This window comes from Erpetoichthys calabaricus, chromosome 2 (assembly GCF_900747795.2).
Source record: "Erpetoichthys calabaricus chromosome 2, fErpCal1.3, whole genome shotgun sequence".
Taxonomy (NCBI): Eukaryota; Metazoa; Chordata; class Cladistia; order Polypteriformes; family Polypteridae; genus Erpetoichthys; species Erpetoichthys calabaricus.
In genome coordinates this window covers 110,445,607-110,464,587 of record NC_041395.2, presented here as the reverse complement: position 1 = coordinate 110,464,587, position 18,981 = coordinate 110,445,607, and the positions used below count along the sequence as shown (strand labels likewise).

The 18,981-nt window shown below is 37.6% G+C and overlaps 1 protein-coding gene across 5 annotated transcripts in view; it reads left to right on the top strand.

Moving 5' to 3' along the window:
- Positions 1 to 18,981, top strand: part of LOC114646252 (lysosomal membrane ascorbate-dependent ferrireductase CYB561A3) — a 54,038-nt gene that overhangs the window by 34,086 nt on the left and 971 nt on the right. Inside the window, exons 1-4 of one of the 5 annotated variants that reach the window (XM_028794357.2) lie at positions 1,135 to 1,247; positions 11,920 to 12,115; positions 12,254 to 12,462; positions 14,321 to 14,475. In XM_028794357.2, coding sequence (XP_028650190.2) covers positions 11,929 to 12,115; positions 12,254 to 12,462; positions 14,321 to 14,475 — 551 coding nt within the window. In that variant the 5' untranslated portion in view covers positions 1,135 to 1,247; positions 11,920 to 11,928. Of the gene's footprint in view, positions 1 to 1,134; positions 1,248 to 2,994; positions 3,115 to 6,011; positions 6,212 to 11,919; positions 12,116 to 12,253; positions 12,463 to 14,320; positions 14,476 to 18,981 lie in introns of those variants that run through there. The other 4 variants (XM_051923752.1, XM_028794360.2, XM_028794355.2 and 1 more) reach the window with 4 other exon arrangements.

Here is an 18,981-nt window from a genome sequence, read left to right as displayed (position 1 = left end):
GATGGATTCTCTCGGTGACATGCTGCATCAGATTTTCTGCAAAACCTCTTTTCTTAGCATTGTCAAACTATTAAATGTTTTACATATGGATCAGACTCCTCTTCATGTTATTTTGCTTATCTCAACCAAGGCTCGATAGGTGCATCATAGTGTAGCAGCTTTATTAATTCTGCACCATGTCGTGTGGTTTTGAACCTAAAAAAAATTTTGGATTGGGTCATGGGTTTTAGGCATTGATCAGTGTTTCACATAAAAACCTAGTGGTCTTTTAAAGTTGCATTTGCTTTTTTTGTGTTGCATATTGTCTCCTCTTTACTGTTTCAACCAATTTGAAGAGATGTCTTCTTCTAGACAAACTGTTGGCTGAATTTTTAATTGGGTTATTTAAGACCTCTGAAATCATTTATACTCTTCTTACAATCAACTTTCATAACTTTATTGAGGTCATATCAAATATCACCTGACTAATGAACTCTAAATGAACAGTCAAATTTATATTAATATTGAAAATATTGGTGCTAAAGATGATTGATATGTGTTTTTGAGTTTGTGTTTATCACTCATACACATATTTTATAAACATCCATCCATCCATTTTCTTCCGCTTATCCGAGGTCAGCATACTGTATGTAATTCAGTTTTGAGGTTGAGGAGAGCCAGTACCTGTCAATCCATATATTTCCTAAAGTAGTTCACTCCATTTCCATGTCTACTTATCATGGCAGCACAAGGCAGGAATCTGGATAAAACTTTTGCTCACATAAGGACTTGACTATACAACAAGCCACGTTAATTCATACTGAATCAAGACTTTTTAAATAGCAGGTTTCTTAAATATAACATTATATAGTTCCTATCATTATAAACATTTTATAATATATATAATGAGTGGTCTTTTATATAGCGTGCACAATCAACGACTCTCAACATAATTAAGCATGGCTGTCAACTCCCTAATCGGTTTAGAAATAAGTGGATATTTTTTGTCTGTATGAAGTTCTCCACTTGCCTGACACCATCTGTTCCTGGAGTTTTTCAAGAACCTGTCAAATGAACGTCAGGCTGAGGCATGACAGGTGATGTCAACTTCGTTCCCTCTCTTTCTCTGGAGGTTTCATAACAGCTATTATAAAAGTCGTGGTATTTAAAGAAGCGACCAGAGCATTATCTGCCGTGCAACTACATTTCCCAAGATCCTCTGCGAGACAGAGCCGAGTGCTGGAATCGCGGCGGCGAAGTGGGTGCAGGTAGGTCGGTGAAGTTGTTCTCCGTTTGACAAGGTGCGCCCCCCCTTGTCCCTCCATGTAAATGTGAACCACTTGTATTCAAAAGGCGTTGATTGTTTCGCTTGCCAACATTTATTGTACAGCTCAGAGTTTTTGTTTTAAGAATTAGCGAAGCTGCCTGAGGACAAACGACCGCGCCTTTTACTAAGCTCAACCTCTGTACTGGCAAAACGTTGGATTTCAAATTACTTTCTTGACCCTGCATTGAAATAAGGAGATCTGGAAAATGAATTAACATTGGCAAGACAGTCAACGTCTGTGGGGGACGGATAATAATGTTATACTTGAATGAACTTTTTTAGTTTTCCTTATTAAACTCTGAAGCATAGATATGAATAGGAATATGCATTAATTGCACTGCATGGTGGGATGAGGTGTCAATGTATAATTAATAATAATAATAATTCATTATTCAAAATATTTGCATTAAGTGTTTGGGTGTATTTAATAATAATAATAATAATTCATTACATTTATATAGCGCTTTTCTCAGTACTCAAAGCGCTATCCACACAGGGAGGAACCGAACCCACAATCTTTTGCAAAGTTTGTCAGGTTTTCGGTTAGCTGTATTTCCTTTTGGCGTTGTCTTTTTACGGATATTGTTACACACAAGCATAATGTAAAAATGATTTAGGCTGCCACTAGATAAACATGCAGAGCTACAGTGATAAAAAGAATTTATACGCTTCCGTACATTTGACACTATGTCTCACACAACTCATGTTCAAGTTACATAAAACTGTCACTGTCACTGGAATAGCTGATGTTGCCCAAATGTAACCAGTTAAATACTTAGAAAACAATAGTTAAAGCTAGATAAGTCACAGAGGAAATGCTAATGCATTTGAACATGACCGTACTCTATTCTGGGCATGTGAAAATAAGATATATAGATGTTTGTTAACTAAAACAACAAGTGTCAATTTTTGGTTCAGATTATGCCACCAGCTTATTCCTAGCCATTTTTATTAAATTAAATTAAAATAAAATGAATGGCTACACAGATACTCTTTAGGCACTTTCTCTCATGACCCATTGTTAATTCCACTTAGCACTTAGAACATTCTGGATCTAGTCATGCTGCTCTCGTGGTTTTTGCAGTTCCTGGAAGTCTTTTGTTATTCTTCCTGTATCCCTACTCGCAGTGTTCTTTTTCTCTGCTCACCTGGCTTTCTTTCCTTGTCATGCTGATATGTGCCCCTACATTAAACAGCTTTTCCGATGCTACCTTCTCTTGTGTTCATGTTTTATCTAATGTAGGTGGCCTGTCCTGGCACTTTTTTTTTTTTTTTTTGTATACTTCTCAGAACTTGGGAACTGTGGGGGTTTCCACAGCTTCACATCAGTGCTTCAGTTACTGAATGCCTTTAATTGCTCAGACATGTTTGTTTACTTCCAAACTGTTTATTTTATTTAAATCACTTTAAAACTTTGATGTTGAATTAATATGATTTAGCTATAAATATTTTATTCTTTGCTTTCGAGGGAAGAATGGACAAAGCTGATCATTCGTAGTTTCTTTTTGTGGTAGAGCTTGCTTACGCTATCCAAAAAGCTAGGAGCAATTTGAAAATTACTAATTAAAACTTTTACACCTTATTGTCCACACCCATCAGATAACTAGTTATAACCTGAATATAAACAAGACAACATGTAAAACTCTGCCACAGCTGGGATAAAACTAAAAAGGAGAAACAATTTGATGAAATGAATAAAAAACTTGTTTGACACCATTGTTCAGCAGCTTTTGATAACTTCTGTTTTGAGCTGGCAAAAAGGAATTGTAGCAGGCAAGCACTTTAAGAGAAAAGGAACCAGAAAACAGGTAAAGTTTTGATCATTAGAATAATTTTAATTTGACAGATACAGCCCTATGTAAATGTAATATTTATATTAATAAAGCTGTCAAACTTTATTTAGGACTTCTAAGAGACTTGTCAAAAATATTACACGTCATTATAAAGCAAACAAATTAACTGCACTGTATTCATTCATTAACTAGTGTATACAATTAAACCATTCTGAGGTCTGCATATCAATTCCCATTTTTCTCTCTTTATTTTGATAGATTATAATGGATCTATAATATGTCATTGTGCATGACTTCACTTAATATGTACAGTTAGGTCCATAAATATATGGACAAAGACAACTTTTTTCTAATTTTGGTTCTGTACATTACCACAATGAATTTTAAATGAAACAACTCAGATGCAGTTGAAGTGCAGACTTTCAGCTTTAATTCAGTGGGGTGAACAAAACGATTGCATAAAAATGTGAGGCAACTAAAACATTTTTTTAACACAATCCCTTCATTTCAGGGGCTCAAAAGTAATTGGACAAATTAAATAACTGGAAATTAAATGTTCATTTCTAATACTTGGTTGAAAACCCTTTGCTGGCAATGACAGCCTGAAGTCTTGAACTCATGGACATCACCAGATGCTGGGTTTACTCCTTTTTAATGCTATGCCAGGCCTTTACTGCAGCGGCTTTCAGTTGCTGTTTGTTTGTGGGCCTTTCTGACTGAAGTTTAGTCTTCAACAAGTGAAATGCATGCTCAATTGGGTTAAGATCAGGTGACTGACTTGGCCATTCAAGAATTTTCCACTTCTTTGCTTTAATAAACTCCTGGGTTGCTTTGGCTGTATGTTTTGGGTCATTGTCCATCTGTATCATGAAACGCTGCCCAATCAATTTGACTGCATTTAGCTGGATTTGAGCAGACAGTATGTCTCTGAACACCTCATAATTCATTTGGCTGCTTCTGTCCTGTGTCACATCATCAATAAACACTAGTGTCCCAGTGCCACTGGCAGCCATGCACACCCAAGCCATCACACTGCCTCCTCCGTGTTTTACAGATGATGTGGTATGCTTTGGATAATGAGCTGTTCCACGCCTTCTCCATACTTTTTTCTTGCCATCATTCTGGTAGAGGTTGATCTTGGTTTCATCTGTCCAAAGAATGTTTTTCCAGAACTGTGCTGGCTTTTTTAGATGTTCTTTTTCCAGAACTGTGCTGGCTTTTTTAGATGTTCTTTAGCAAAGTCCAATCTAGCCTTTCTATTCTTGAGGCTTATGAGTGACTTGCACCTTGCAGTGCACCCTCTGTATTTACTTTCATGCAGTCTTCTCTTTATGGTAGACTTGGATATCAATACACGTACCCCCTGGAGAGTGTTGTTCACTTGGTTGGCTGTTGTAAAGGGGTTTCTCTTCACCATGGAAATGATTCTGCGATCATCCACCACTGTTGTCTTCCGTGGACGTCCAGGTCTTTTTGCGTTGCTGAGTTCACCAGTGCTTGCTTTCTTTCTCAGGATGTACCAAACTGTAGATTTTGCCACTCGTAATATTGTAGTAATTTCTCGGATGGGTTTTTTCTGTTTTCGCAGCTTAAGGATGGCTTCTTTCACCTGCATGGAGAGCTCCTTTGACCGCATGTTGTCTGTTCACAGCAAAATCTTCCACATGCAAGCACCACACCTCAAATCAACTCCAGGCCTTTTATCTGCTTAATTGATAATGACATAACGACGGACTTGCCCACACCTGCCCATGAAATATCCTTTGAGTCAATTGTCCAATTACTTTTGAGCCCTTGAAATTAAGAGATTGTGTTAAAAATGCTTTAGTTGCCTCACATTTTTATGCAATCATTTTGTTCACCCCACTGAATTAAAGCTGAATGTCTGCACTTCAACTGCGTCTGAGTTATTTCATTTAAAATTCATTGTGGTAATGTACAGAACCAAAATTAGAAAAAAGTTGTCTCTGTCCAAATATTTATGGACCTAACTGTACATTTTTGAGTGCACATTATATTACAAAATATTTGAAAAATATTAACCTGTATTATTAACTGTAAATACAGTATATTGCTGCAATCTATTTATGAGGTTTTGAGCTAATATACATAATTAACTGTATACCAGAAAGATAAGTACGATACAGAACAAGTAGAAAAAAAACAAAAAGAGAGGCCTAATGTTAAAGAAGCATTTAAATTTAAGATGGCAAGTAGAGTAGTGCCTAATTGTGCTTATTTTTTCTCTCCCTAAGCTGACGTTTTCCTAATAATTTGTATTAATTGAACCCAGTGACCAGTCTTTCTTGACATTCGATTACAATAAAATGGAACACACTTGGTCTAAATCTTCCAGCAAAATTCAGAAGCTGTGGGTTTGTGTTTGCCTGCATGATTGCTTTTATCATGATAGAAAGTCTAAAATGAAAAAACGAAGTTTGAGTTTTCATATGTCTATATAGGAATTTTTTTTTTGCAATTATCATTTTATGAGTCATAAATTAGGACAAAGACATTATCTAAATTCTCAGATTCACTTCTATAAAACAGAATCCTTCAAATTTGGAGTGTTGATTCCTTAAATCAGTTGGATATAAGAAGCTGAGTAACTCTATTTGACTTAAACTAAGAAGTCCATCCAGGCATTATCAATCCAGTTTATCTGAGAAACAAATTCACATCATTTAAAATCTCCAAGTATTTGCTGTTAGTAAAATAAAACACAAGAGAGAAGGATAAGTGGTAAGTATCTGATATTAAGAGAAATAAATCTGCTTTAACAAGTTAAACTCAATTTTCACTGTGGAAAGTACATGGAAATGAGGTTTTGAGAACTGTCTCTAGAGTGATTCACACACACACACACACACACCTACTGTACATGCAGCTGCAGAAGAACTGAAGGGAAGCACTTTCACTTCCATCTGGCTGTCCATTTTCAACACTACCATATATACTCCTCTTCTGAAGCAAACTGAGGTTTAGTTTCCATACTAAACTACTGTTCAGATTGGACTGAACAAAATACGGCCTACAGAACTCACTGCGGAATTGTGGTACAAAAAAGTATAAAGAAGAGAAAGTGAGCACAATGTGGGGAGACATTTTTAAGGTATTAACTTAAAAAGGGAATGTTTTCTTTAGTTCATCTGTAGTTTTTGTTTCAGTGATATCTGAAATCATAAAGAGACTGCATATGGTCCTGCTTAGGGGCCACCTTTCCTTAGTCTGTTTAGCTCTTTTATAGTGCATTGTTTGTTCTTGTATATGTAAGGCATCTTGTACAGCAAAGTCATTCTCTTTTATGATTGTATTTTTTTTAATCACTTGGCTTAAAGGTGGCTTTTATAAGCTGACATACTGCTGTTTTTTGTTATCATAAAGCAGCCAGACATTATGTATTACAAATTGCATTAGGTAAGGGATGACTTGTATTATACAGGAAAAAAGCCAAAAAAGCTAACATTTTATTTGTTTATAATTTATGTTCTTCTCCCAACTGATGATAATTTCTTTTACAGAGTTTGCTTCCTGTAAATCAAAGTACTTCATCTTGCATTTATAATTTGTCTTTATTGCCTGCTTTTAGCATTTTACTTTTCTTTACACATAATTTTTCTAGAGTTTGATCAATTTTTAAAGTTGCCCTGTTTTTTCTAAATTGTTTATGCTGCCTTCTCAGAATTCATAGTCTGTCTAGGCTTAGTGACATTAATAGAATTTGTTTCAGTAATATTAAACAGTAAAAGTCTGAACAGAGATAATTACAGTACCACTAAAACCAATAGTTTCTGGTCTTCGGATTAATCTTCAATGCACAACTTTATCAAAGATGGTCAAAGTAAATTATATGTTTTGCTTTATTCTACTAACAACATAATAAACATTTGATGAGAACATGGCATTCAACACACACATCTTTCATTGATGTATGATTTTCTGTGTGAAGTGAAAATAAAAACAAGACACCCACTTCACTAATTCTCTTTATAATTTTAAAGTCCTATTTGGTCACCTGTTTTTATTATTGCTCATACCTTGCAGTCAAGTCATGTTGTATTATCGCAAATTTTATTTGTCCTGGAATCAGTCTAGTAGCTCACCTCTGGATTCTCTTTAGTGTTGTGTTTTTTATTTTTAACAATATGGAGACTAAGGCTTCCTCTTCCAAACTTATACCAGTTGTCTTTGAAAATATTGGTTTTATTCTTGTAATGTTTTAGTTTATTTATTACTGTAGTTTGCATTATTTTACACGCTACTGCAGTGTATCCTATTCTTATAGGATATTGTTTTCCAGGATTTTATTTGATAATAAAGTTTATGTTAGGGCAAAACATTAGCAGTGTACCTTGATGTATGTTTGTTTACATTCATCCTTGCCGGCTAAGCCACCTGCACAGAATTCAGATCAGTGACTGAGCCAGAATGGACCATTTTCTGATGTTTCTTTTTATACTCTTTTTTTTTCTCTTAGTTGATCTTTCTCTTTTTATCTTCTAATAAATCAGGAGATTTTTCAGCCAAGTAGGGAAATATTGATATTTTTTATGACATCTTGCATGCCATATGGTGGAAACTCTTTTTTTTTTGTTTTGTCTGGTTGTCTGCTTACTGCTGAAATGTCTCTTTCAGTCAATACATTTTCATATTTAATTTACTGCAACCCCAAGCAGATTCGCCAATTACCCTTTAACAGTATAGTGATGGAGGGAAGATGGGTAAAAATTAATTTATGAAGGCAGTTAACTTAAGAAAATGGTGAGGGTGCATGTCTTATTTTAATATTTAGAGGAAACTAATATCTTCCTCGCTATATGGTGCTTTTCATTCAATCACATATGCTGTAAGAATCTGTCTTGAGGTTATCTTATTTTTTGCCATTTTAGGCAGCCTTTAATGATGCACTTTCTTCCTGATTCCCCATGTAGCATTTGCATTCACGTTTTCTGTACTTTATTTCATTAAGTTAACTATTTCCATTGGTCATGTGAGGCATATGGCAAAACACACGGGAGTTAATGAGCGAAATCCCACAGTGCTTTGGTTATATTAAAGTGTATGGGTACTGATAAAATCTTTCAGGTTCTTTATGTCTTTCTTAATTTTTTAGATGTTTGCCACATCTGTGACAACTGCTCTCTGTTATGTTTTAGTTCTGTTGGAAATACTGGAATTTCAAACATGTTGATATTAGAAGATCTAGACTACTGCTAGAAAGCACAGAGCTATTTCTTGAGTTATTTAACTATTTCAGGGCAGCAAGCTGCTCTATGTCAGTATTGTCTCATCCTTTTAATGTACATATTAAAGAATACAGGAAAAATTCCGTTATAACGAATTCCTTTACAACAAAATTTTCATTACAACGAAGTATTTTTATGGTCCCGACAGTTTCCCCATATGACATGAGTCTATAGAAATCTCGTTACTATGAAGTACATTCAGCAGATACTTTCATTACAACGAAGTGACCATGAAATGCCTGAATGAATCAGCCGCAGAGCAGTTAGTTCTGTGTTCGCTGCTCAGTTGTGCACAATGATCCACCAAACAGAAACACTGTAAAAAAAAAAAATTCTTTGTTCGAACTTTCCTTGTACTGTTTTGTTTTTTTTTTTTTTTATTTTGCTGTTTTTGTTTTCGGTGGTTTTCAGTGATACCTTTTGCTTATTGCTCGTCAACATTTGAAAAACATCAATTGGAATTTAACTCCGTGTCACCATCCTATAGAAACAGCAGACACGAAAAAACGATAACAGTTCATATTAGAAAAAAAACTTTACATTTTTGTAGCTCTCGATCGCGGCAAAAAGAAAAAAGACGTTGCCAGGGAATTCGGAATTTCGCCATCTCCACTGTCAACTTTCTTGAAAGACCAAGCAAAAAAAGAAGACAAATATCGGGTTGCAAATGTATGCAGCCTGCTGCATTTGAAGACTCCAAAAAAGCCGTTTTTATGTGGTTCAGTGATGCTCGTTCAAGAAACCTATATATATATATATATATATATATATATATATATAATTGACCAAGTCACCCAACCATGGGGTACACACGACAGAGCCCCGCCCACCAACTCTAACCCTCCTCCTGCGTCATGGGATACACACGACAGAGCCCCTCCCGCCAACTGTAACCATCCTCCCGCGTCCACCGTCGCTGTCGAGGCATGAGCAGGCAGTGCACACGGGGTACGCACAACAGAGCCCCGCCCGCCAACTCTAACCTTCCTCCCGCGTCATGGGATACGCACGACAGAGCCCCGCCCGCCAACTGTAACCCTCCTCCCGCGTCCACCGTCGCTCTCAAGGCATGCACACTGCCTGCTCATGTGCCCGCCCCCAACTCCTCACCAAACACATCCTGAGTCGCTTTGGTCTGTGCTACAGTCCACATGCACCTCTGAGCCACGTTGACTGTTCATTTTCCTAATATGGCCACCACTTCACATGTATTTCATGGAAACAACTCTTCTTTCAAGGTTATACAAATTCCTGCATCAAGTAACTGTTTCTTTCTATCAGTCGGATATTTCTGGAAAAATGTCATCGACGAAACTGTTGCTCTCGAACTTCACAACATGGCTGTAACCTTTGTTTGCCAAAATTGCAATAACTTCGGCGACGTGCTGTCCGTTGCTCTTAGTCACGGATCACGCTACAATAAGTAACTGTCCTGTTCCTGTTTCAAGCTGAATAAAGCTGGTTTTGCTAAAGTACTGAGACTCAGCCTCATGTTTTGGGGTGTATGACAGGGACTTATAGCGAGACCACATTCTTTTAGGATTTGCTTCTGTGGCGCCTCACTGCACCGCTGTGAGCCTGCTGTTGCCCTGCCCTGGCAATGGACAAACAATCTTACACAGACGCGGCACTCGCGTTTTGGGACGCACTTCAGCGTGATGTTCCCGTTAGGTGGGGGAGATCTGATTGATAACTGTGCTGCCCACAACGTGCTTCCACATTTAGATAATGTTTGCGTTGACTTCCTCCCACCCAATTGCACAGCAGTGCTTCAGCCATTGGGTTTGGGCATCATTCGCACCTTGAAAGTTTATTATCGCAAGGAAATGCTGCGAAAAATTCTCGTCAGCATAACTTGTAGACAGGAGAAGATTAAAATTAACGCGAAAGAAGCTATTGAAATGATTGCAAACGCTTGGACGCAAGTTAAAGAAAGCTCTATAGCAACAAATACAGAATCTCATTACAATGAAATTTTCATTACAACGAAATATTTTTTAGGTCCTTGGCAGTTCGTTGAAACGGAATTTTATCTGTATTAATATGTTTTAAAATTTAATAGGCAGATGGCAATGGTAGTGGTTAATTTGTACAGTTATGCTTTACTGAAAAGCACAGTTTCACTTCCGCATATAATATGTGCAGGCACTTCCTCCAGACTCTATCTACTTCTCTTTACCTCGCTTTCTTTCTTCCTTTCTCTCTTGACTGACCTGGGTGGTACAAAAACCAGTTGTTGTGAGAAGGAGTTTACTTAAGAACCACAATGCAGATGGGTGCAAGCTGACCGCTTAAAAACCTCTACGTATGTGATACTGACTCATATTCCAGGTGCTCAGGCCTCTGAGTTCCTTTATTTCTATTATTTACAAATTAATTAGGACATGTGTGAAAAGTGAAATGGAACATAGTCATGCTTTCAGGGCTCAGGCACATTATTATAAACCTTTCTCAACCTCTCAATATTAGTCTCCCACTAAACAGTAATCCATTTAGTTTTGTGGGTTTCAAACATCTCATTGCAACCAATGTAAGGGTGGCACTAAAAGACAACATCACATGATCACATTAATTCACCTATAACCTGTATGCCATCAGCTTGTCTCCTCCCAAAACACACAGTTACTAAAGGTAACTATAAGTAGTATCCATCAGTGTTTAAGACACATTACTGAACAAGTTTGCAAATTACAGGGTACATTTTACAGACAGTTTGAGTTTATATTTTGTAATTTCAGAATATGATGCAGAAATGGTTCCCAGTAAATAGCATGGGCATAAAAATGCAGAGACAAAGGGGACCAATCTGGAAAGCTTCTGAAGAAATATATGACCCTCTGTTCCTATTTAATATCTTGTGTGAAAATGTGTAGTGAAGTAAAGTTTGCTGTCTTCATCTATCAAATGAATTCACAAGTCTTAAATACTATAATCTTGTGATTTCTAATCTTAGCCCTAGGGGACACCTGTAGCCACAGCTATTTTGTTAGAACCAGTTTCATAATCAGTAAATTATTTTGCCTGCAATGTGCTTTTTGCTTCTTAATTTTGTATGAATGTTAATCTATTACTGCTGCCCTTTTCTTACTTTAAGAATAAAAGAAGGAAAAAATAGACCTGTTACTTAAACAATTAGATTAATTAGACATCAAATCATTGATTGTAAAAACTCACTGATTGTAAAACCAACTGTATCAAAAACCTTGTAGCCACAGGGGTCCCGTAGAACTGGGATTGCAAATAACTGGTATAATCCATCCATCTTCTGAACTTGCTTCTTCCAATTCATGATCATCATTTCCCATCAATTACTTTATCAAGCAACCAAGTAAGAAGAACCTTGGTAATTACAGCTGTTTTAAATAATGCACTGAGGAGGTAAAATTAACTGGGTGAATAATATAATGTTTCTGTAGTCTGAACCCAACAAACAAAAATCTGTTATGCAGCAATGCTTACATACAGTATTCTTACTCCATTTTTATTTTTTCCATCTATACAGACCATTTATCTCTTTGTGTGTGTGTGTGTGTGTTGTCAGTCTTGCCTCATTGACCTGAATCTTATTCTTCAGGCATCCAGGATGAGGACTACAGTACAATTCTATATCACCTACTTCCTGGCTATCCTTCTGAGTGTCCTTTGTATGATTTTTGTCATCTATTGGAATGCTACATGGCGTGGGGGCTTTGCCTGGAATGGTTCAACATTGCAGTTTAACTGGCATCCAGTTCTCATGGTGATTGGACTGATTGTGCTTTATGGGAATGGTAAGTCCTTGGAATGAGTAAAGTGGATCGTGAAGACTTTTGCTCGTATTATTTGTGGTTTTGCCTAGTTTTTCACAATAATTATTTATGTCTTTACAGTTACTTATTTTGTCTTAATTTTGTACTTTTTCTTTTCAGCTGTAATCCTTTATCGAATTCCTGTAACTTGGCAAGGCTCCAAACTTCCATGGAAGCTTCTTCATGCTGGGCTGACCTTTCTAGCATTTATATTTGCAGTGATAGGACTTGTTGCCGTGTTTGATAACCATAATGCAAATCGTCTTTCTAATGTCTACTGTCTGCATAGTTGGGTGGGGATCTGCACTGTGTCCCTGTTTGCAGGACAGGTAAATATGGTTTTTAAAGCTGTAACTTGAAGGCAGAAAAACCCATTTATAGCTTATTTTTTAGCCATGAAATCAGCAAGGAAGGCACAGAGGCCCATGGTTTAGTGTTGCTGGCAAACTGTTCCAGGAGACTAGCTTTTAAATATCAGCCAGGTCATTGCCTGCAGTTTACATGTTATTCCAGTGTCAGCAAAGGATTACATTACACAACAAAAGACATCTATGTTAGGTTAATTAAGGAGTCTGAATTGTCCTGGTACAGTATGTGTAAGTGAACTATACTATACTGTGTGCAGAGGGTGCAGACCTATAAATACCTGGGAGTGCAGCTGGATGATAAATTGGATTGGACTGCCAATACTGATGCTCTGTGCAAGAGAGGACAGAGACGACTATATTTCCTTAGAAGGCTGGTGTCCTTCAACATCTGCAATAAGATGCTGCAGATGTTCTATCAGACAGTTGTGGCGAGCACCCTCTTCTACGCGGTGGTGTGCTGGGGAGGCAGCATAAAGAAGAGGGACGCCTCACTCCTGGACAAACTGGTGAGGAAGGCAGGCTCTATTGTAGGCATGGAGCTGGACAGTTTGACATCTGTGGCAGAGCGATGGCCACTGAGCAGGCTCCTGTCAATCATGGAGAATCCACTGCATCCACTGAACAGTATCATCTCCAGACAGAGGAGCAGCTTAAGCGACAGACTGCTGTCACTGTCCTGCTCCACTGACAGACTGAGGAGATCGTTCCTCCCCCACACTATGTGACTCTTCAATCCACCCGGGGATGGGGGAACGTTAACATTATACAAATTTATTGTCTGTTATACCTGCATTTTTATCACTGTTTAAGTGAATATTGTTTTTATCAATATGCTGCAGCTGGAGTATGTGCATTTCCCTTTGGCGATTAAAAAAGTATCTATCTATCTATACTATGGGCTAGAACCCTACCTAGGTTTGTTTGGCAGTTTTGTGCTCATTGCTACCAGGATAGGCTCCAGTCTCCATGACCCAGCACTGAATAAACAAGTTAAACATTTTTTTTAACATGTTTAGCATGTAGGAAGAAAGTAAAATATGTCAAGAAGACTCATATAAACACTGGGAAAATGTGCAACATTAACACAGAAAATGACCAGGCTTGACGTTGGACCCTATTCTCTGAAGTTGTAAGCGTTAACCATTTTGCCATATTGCCACAGTGTTATAGCAATGTCAATTAAAGGTTTTGCCATCTAGTAGTTGCCATTTCAATAATCTGTACTAGCCATAATCTAAAACAGATTTTGTCCAATAGTGAATGTTGGACCAAACACGTAGGTTAGTAACAGCCAATGTATACACAACTACACAGTGCCAATATAGAGACAAACATTAGCAGCTGTAATGGTAATTGGCTAACCTAAAATAATGGGCCTTCAGCCTTATTTTAATTACCGAACATGTTGGTGCTAGCTTCTTATTTGCTGACAAATTGTTAACCTTAAATGAAGGCTTTATTGTTGTGGCAATTTGATTCTTCCTTCTTGTTTTAAATACAGGGAGATGGGGACTAGAGCTAGTTTGGTAGCAGATTGATGTTGTGTTTTGATTGTTTCTTCTTTTAATAGTTTGCAATATAAATTCTACTGTATGCTAGCTTTGGAAGTACATAGGCAATACTTAGGTTTTCAGAGCCTCTTATGCATGAGCTGTATGTTTTAGTTAAATAGGTCAAACAAAAGATGATAAATTATTAAGATCTCAGATATGCCTTTACAGCTACAGATTAACTTGACAATTTATTTGCTGTCTGCTTATATATTCTCCATATATAACACTTCAAGAAAGACTGTTGCTTTTCTCCTTGTTCTCCATAGTGGCTTCTGGGATTAGCAACATTCTTGTTTCCCTGGACTCCGCTGGAACTTCGGCAGTTGGCTAAACCACTGCATGTGTGGCTGGGTACCAGTGTTTTTGTTATGTCACTTATTTCATCCATCTCTGGCATCAACGAGAAGCTCTTTTTTGTCCTGTAAGTAACTGATCTTGACATAACCCATGTAGGATTTTTGATTGTTTAATAACAAATGAGACGGACACCATAATAATGTGGAATTTGGAAAAAAAAATATTAAACTTGGTTAATTAAATATCAGTTTTGCCTTCGGCAATACCGGTAAATAATCCAATAATTCGGCAAGGCTCCTACTTTAGTCACCTTACCTTTCTCTGTTGCAGGAGGCGGGTCTCTCCAGCCTTTAGACTTATCAAGGTAACTGAGACACACTCATTTTAGGGAACAGAATAGTAAAATTTATTGATAAACAGAAGGATTATAGAAATATGATAACTGCATATATATCTTGACATATAAGACTGGATGCAGACCGACTAGTCAGACAAACATATAACAAATATGCTGTCTGTTTACTGGTATTTAGAGTTCTACTTTTATCTTGCCACAGATAAATTTACAATACCATGTCCTTATGGATGATGCCAGATGTTGTGCAGAGTTGTTGCTTTATTGTTGCTCCAGGTTGAAGTGGAGGATTCTTCATGTATTGGAGTGCACTCTTTCTTTTTCCTGCATGAGCCTTGTCAGTGCTGTGCTGCTACTTCCTCAGCCTTCCTTCTGCTGTCTTTTGGCACTTCATAAGGAAAAGGCATTCCTCATTCTGGCTCACAAGTTTAGATGTTGAAGTTCCCTTCTTGAAGTCATGGATTCTCAGCCTTATCAGACTACTGTACTGGAACACAGCTTAGGCTTTACAGGCTGGGTCTCAACTTCTGGTTCACAAAGATAACAGTTCATTGATTTTGACTCTCCAAGGGAGTGTCTCATACCTTTTAGGTTCAGAGGCCAAGATTCAGGTGTTTTCAACCATTTTGGAGAGTTCTCCCTCCCTGAGAGAATCCCCATGGAGCTCAGTAAGTGTCCAGCAACAATTCCAGAGAAAGAGCTTCTTCAGGATGATGCAGAGTTTTAAAATAAGGATGAACCTTCTCCTGGTTGGATTAAAGTCACTTTCAGTTATAAAATCAGTGTTTTCTAATCAGTGTTTTCTTCTGTCCATCCTAAATGCCCTCCCTTAAATTATAGGTCTTTACCCTTATTTGAATCCATTTTGCGCCTGCTAGCTCAAGAGGTCTGCAGAGGGCCTCTGAAGAGATATCCGTGTAACTCCTGATTTATACCTTTGTTATCAGATGAAGTCCAAGAAGATCCTGGTACGAGCTGAAGTTCCATTACTTAGTTTAGAATGCAAGTAGGGTTTTTCTGCAGCTGGACACCTGCAACCATATGAAATCTGCTCTTTCTTAACAGGCCTGGTGTGCCATGAAAGCCTAACAGATTTGACAATGCCCACCTTTTCCTATACTCACCTATGGCTTAATGGCTGTTTATGCTTTCTGTTGAAAAACATAAAGAACATGTATGTAAGCTGCCCCTCTGATGATGGACAAGTAGAAAATTTTGTCTAGGGAAGATTGTTTAGTGAAAAGAATAATTTAATAGGTTTAAAAACTGAACTGTGCAGATGTAGTTTTGTTTGTATGTTTTTCAGCTTGCTGTCGGTGAGAATGAAAGCATGGAAAAATAAAATACAATGCTTTTTGAGTGCAAAATGCAAAAAAAAAATCACTATAAAAATTAAAATGACCAAATTACATTATGGGAAAATAGGCATCACCCACTAACACATTAGATTTAACAGCACAAGAGACAGCCCAGAGCCGAGCGACTAGGCTGATTCTGAAGCTAAGAGGTGTGAGCTATTAGGACAGATTGAAGGAGCTGAACCTTGTAAGCTTTAGCAAATGGAGATTAAGAGGAGACATGATTGAAGAGTTTAAAATTATGAAGGGAATTAGTAAAATAGGTCTCAGTTTTTACTTTAAAATAAATCCTGCAACAGGAACACAGGGACATGGTTAGAAACTTGTCATTTTTTTTACAAAAGATTTTGTACAAAGTTTAGAAAGTTTTTCTTCATGCAAACAACCAAAAACACATGGAATAAACTAACAGTATGGTGGACAGTAAGACTTAAGACCTTCAGATCTCAAGTTGATACTATTTTAGGCAATCTAAGTGAATAGTATGGGCAATAGTATGACCAGTGTAATGAGTACCCAGTGGCAATCATCATCACTGTAACATGATGCTATTACCATAATTGTTTATAGTGGAGATGTTGTGTAGCTTTTGATTTATGCCAAACACAGTTATTTCGTATTCATAAAAGAATTTTCTTGAAGCTCATCACATAGCTTCTTGTGATGTTCTACCCTCTGTGACATTTTGTATACATGTTGTGGGGTGGATGTATGAGGGTTTTTTTCATCCACTGTTCCATAAAAGCCTATCTGCTGGAACATTTCTGATTGTCCAAGAAAGTCATCTTTAAATTTAACACTAGAATTACCAGAGTCTACGAAAAAACTCGTAGATCCGGCCCACCTTAAAACCGTTCTCAGCACTCCTTTGTCTTCTAAATGTGCTGATTAACACGAGCAGCAAGCAGCCGGCTATTCCATCCCCCACCGCCGCAGAACGTTCACTAAGTTTTCCCAGCTCATGCCTTGTTTGATTATCTGGGAATGACTGAAGTGCTGGAGTTTTAGAGTGGAAATAATAGATCGCTATTTGGAACACACGCAGTTCATGTGTGTTCCGTTTCTACAGTAATCTGTGTAAACACATTTTTAAAACAGAAACGTTTTTCATATTTTAGTAGTAAATGACAAAATGTAGGCATAAACTATACAATGTATGAAGCCTGAAGTCCAAAGATCAAGTAAACACTTTCACAAAAGGTTCAAGGATGATGCAACAGCTTCTGTGGCGTAGCGGTAAGATATGCTGACTTGTAAACAACAGTCCCCGGTTCGATCTCCACTCACTCCTATATTTGCAGTTTTCAGTAGTGAGCTGCTCCTTTGTTAATATTATACAGTACACACATACATTTGGTTTGCGTCTGTAACACACGGTGTGCATTTATAGGACTTGTAAAAGTTACCGTTTATTTTACTTCTCTCTAAATCACGATCACGATACATACTACCTCCCCCCCCAACCCAGGGATCTGACACTGTTATTATTTGAAAAGGAATAACTGGAGATGTGAGTGGTGTTTTGAGACAATGGAACTGGACATTCTCTCATCTGGAGGGATAAAAGCTGACACACAAACGCTGGCGAATGACCATGAAGTTGAAGGCTTGTTCAAGGATTTAGCTTCAAGCTTATCGCCACACTTTGGTAAAGCATTCACTAAACTGTCACTTTACTGATTTATAGGTTAGTCTCACAATCGCCTCTTAACTTCCCTTGTGACCAAAACCCTGAGATACACCCATTTCCCAATCCCTATGAAAAAGCAAATCACTCCTTTCCAGCAAAGTACCATGATCTTCATTACACTTGACAGCAAATCACAGCCATGTGTACTGGATGTTGTTGTCTGGTAAACCAAGAGCATAATATGCTTCAAAAGGTCAGAGATGTAGCCAAAAGGAAAACTGTGAAGGGAAAGAATACAAGATACACACATGATGGAGTCCCTCATCCATTTTAAAAAAAGTCAACTCGATGCCAATTGGGAAAACAAAACTCCACAAACTGAGGGACTGAAAGTTATACCTCAGCAAACCCGCATTCATATTTCTGTAGCATCTTCCGCAGAACTTCATGGGGTACAAGTGTTCTCAAAAAAGTGCATATATGCAGGACTGGTAAACTCTCATTAACCCGATTACTGATTTTAGGGCAAAGAATTAGTTCCCAGTTTCATGACCAGTATGGAATTCTCATAGCTGAACATCAGATCCTGGAGAAACAATTGGCCACAGTTTCCATTCCAGTGTCTCATTATGGGCTTTCCCAGGGAGGCAAAGGAGTGTAACACACTAGTATTTGGAAAACATCTTTCTAGAGCCCTTTTAAAAATGGAATCTCTGCATATAGTATCTGCCTTCTACACTGCATTAAAAAGATGCATTACCCAAGAAGACCTCACTCTCCATTGCTTTCAGTGCTTTCTCACCATGAATGTGCTTCAGACCATTACAGACGAGTAAACCAGTATGCTTGAGCAGCTAATGATGGTGTTTAGGAGCCTCAACAGTGTTGCAAGTGCTTTATAGTGAGGGTCCCTGTAAGAACACTAAGCATTCAGTTTCTACACAGGTCTGAAAATTGAAAGTGGACTTATCAAAAGAACCTAGGAGTCACAGTATACTCTGGCAGTACTATAGACAGTCCAGAGAAGATCGACTAGTGTGATTCTGGGACAAGAGGTATGAGCTGTGATTAGCGATTGAAGGTGTTGAACCTTTTCAGGTAAAGCAAGCAGAGAGTAAGAGGTGACATGAGTAAACTGTTCCCAGTGATTCCAGTTTTTACTGTTAACAAGTTTCCAACTGTGTTCCTGTATTTTAAGGGCAGATTTTGCACAAATGTAAAAAAAATTCTTCACACAAAAAAACATAAGACGTGGAATAAAATACCAAGTAGTGTGGTAGAGATTAG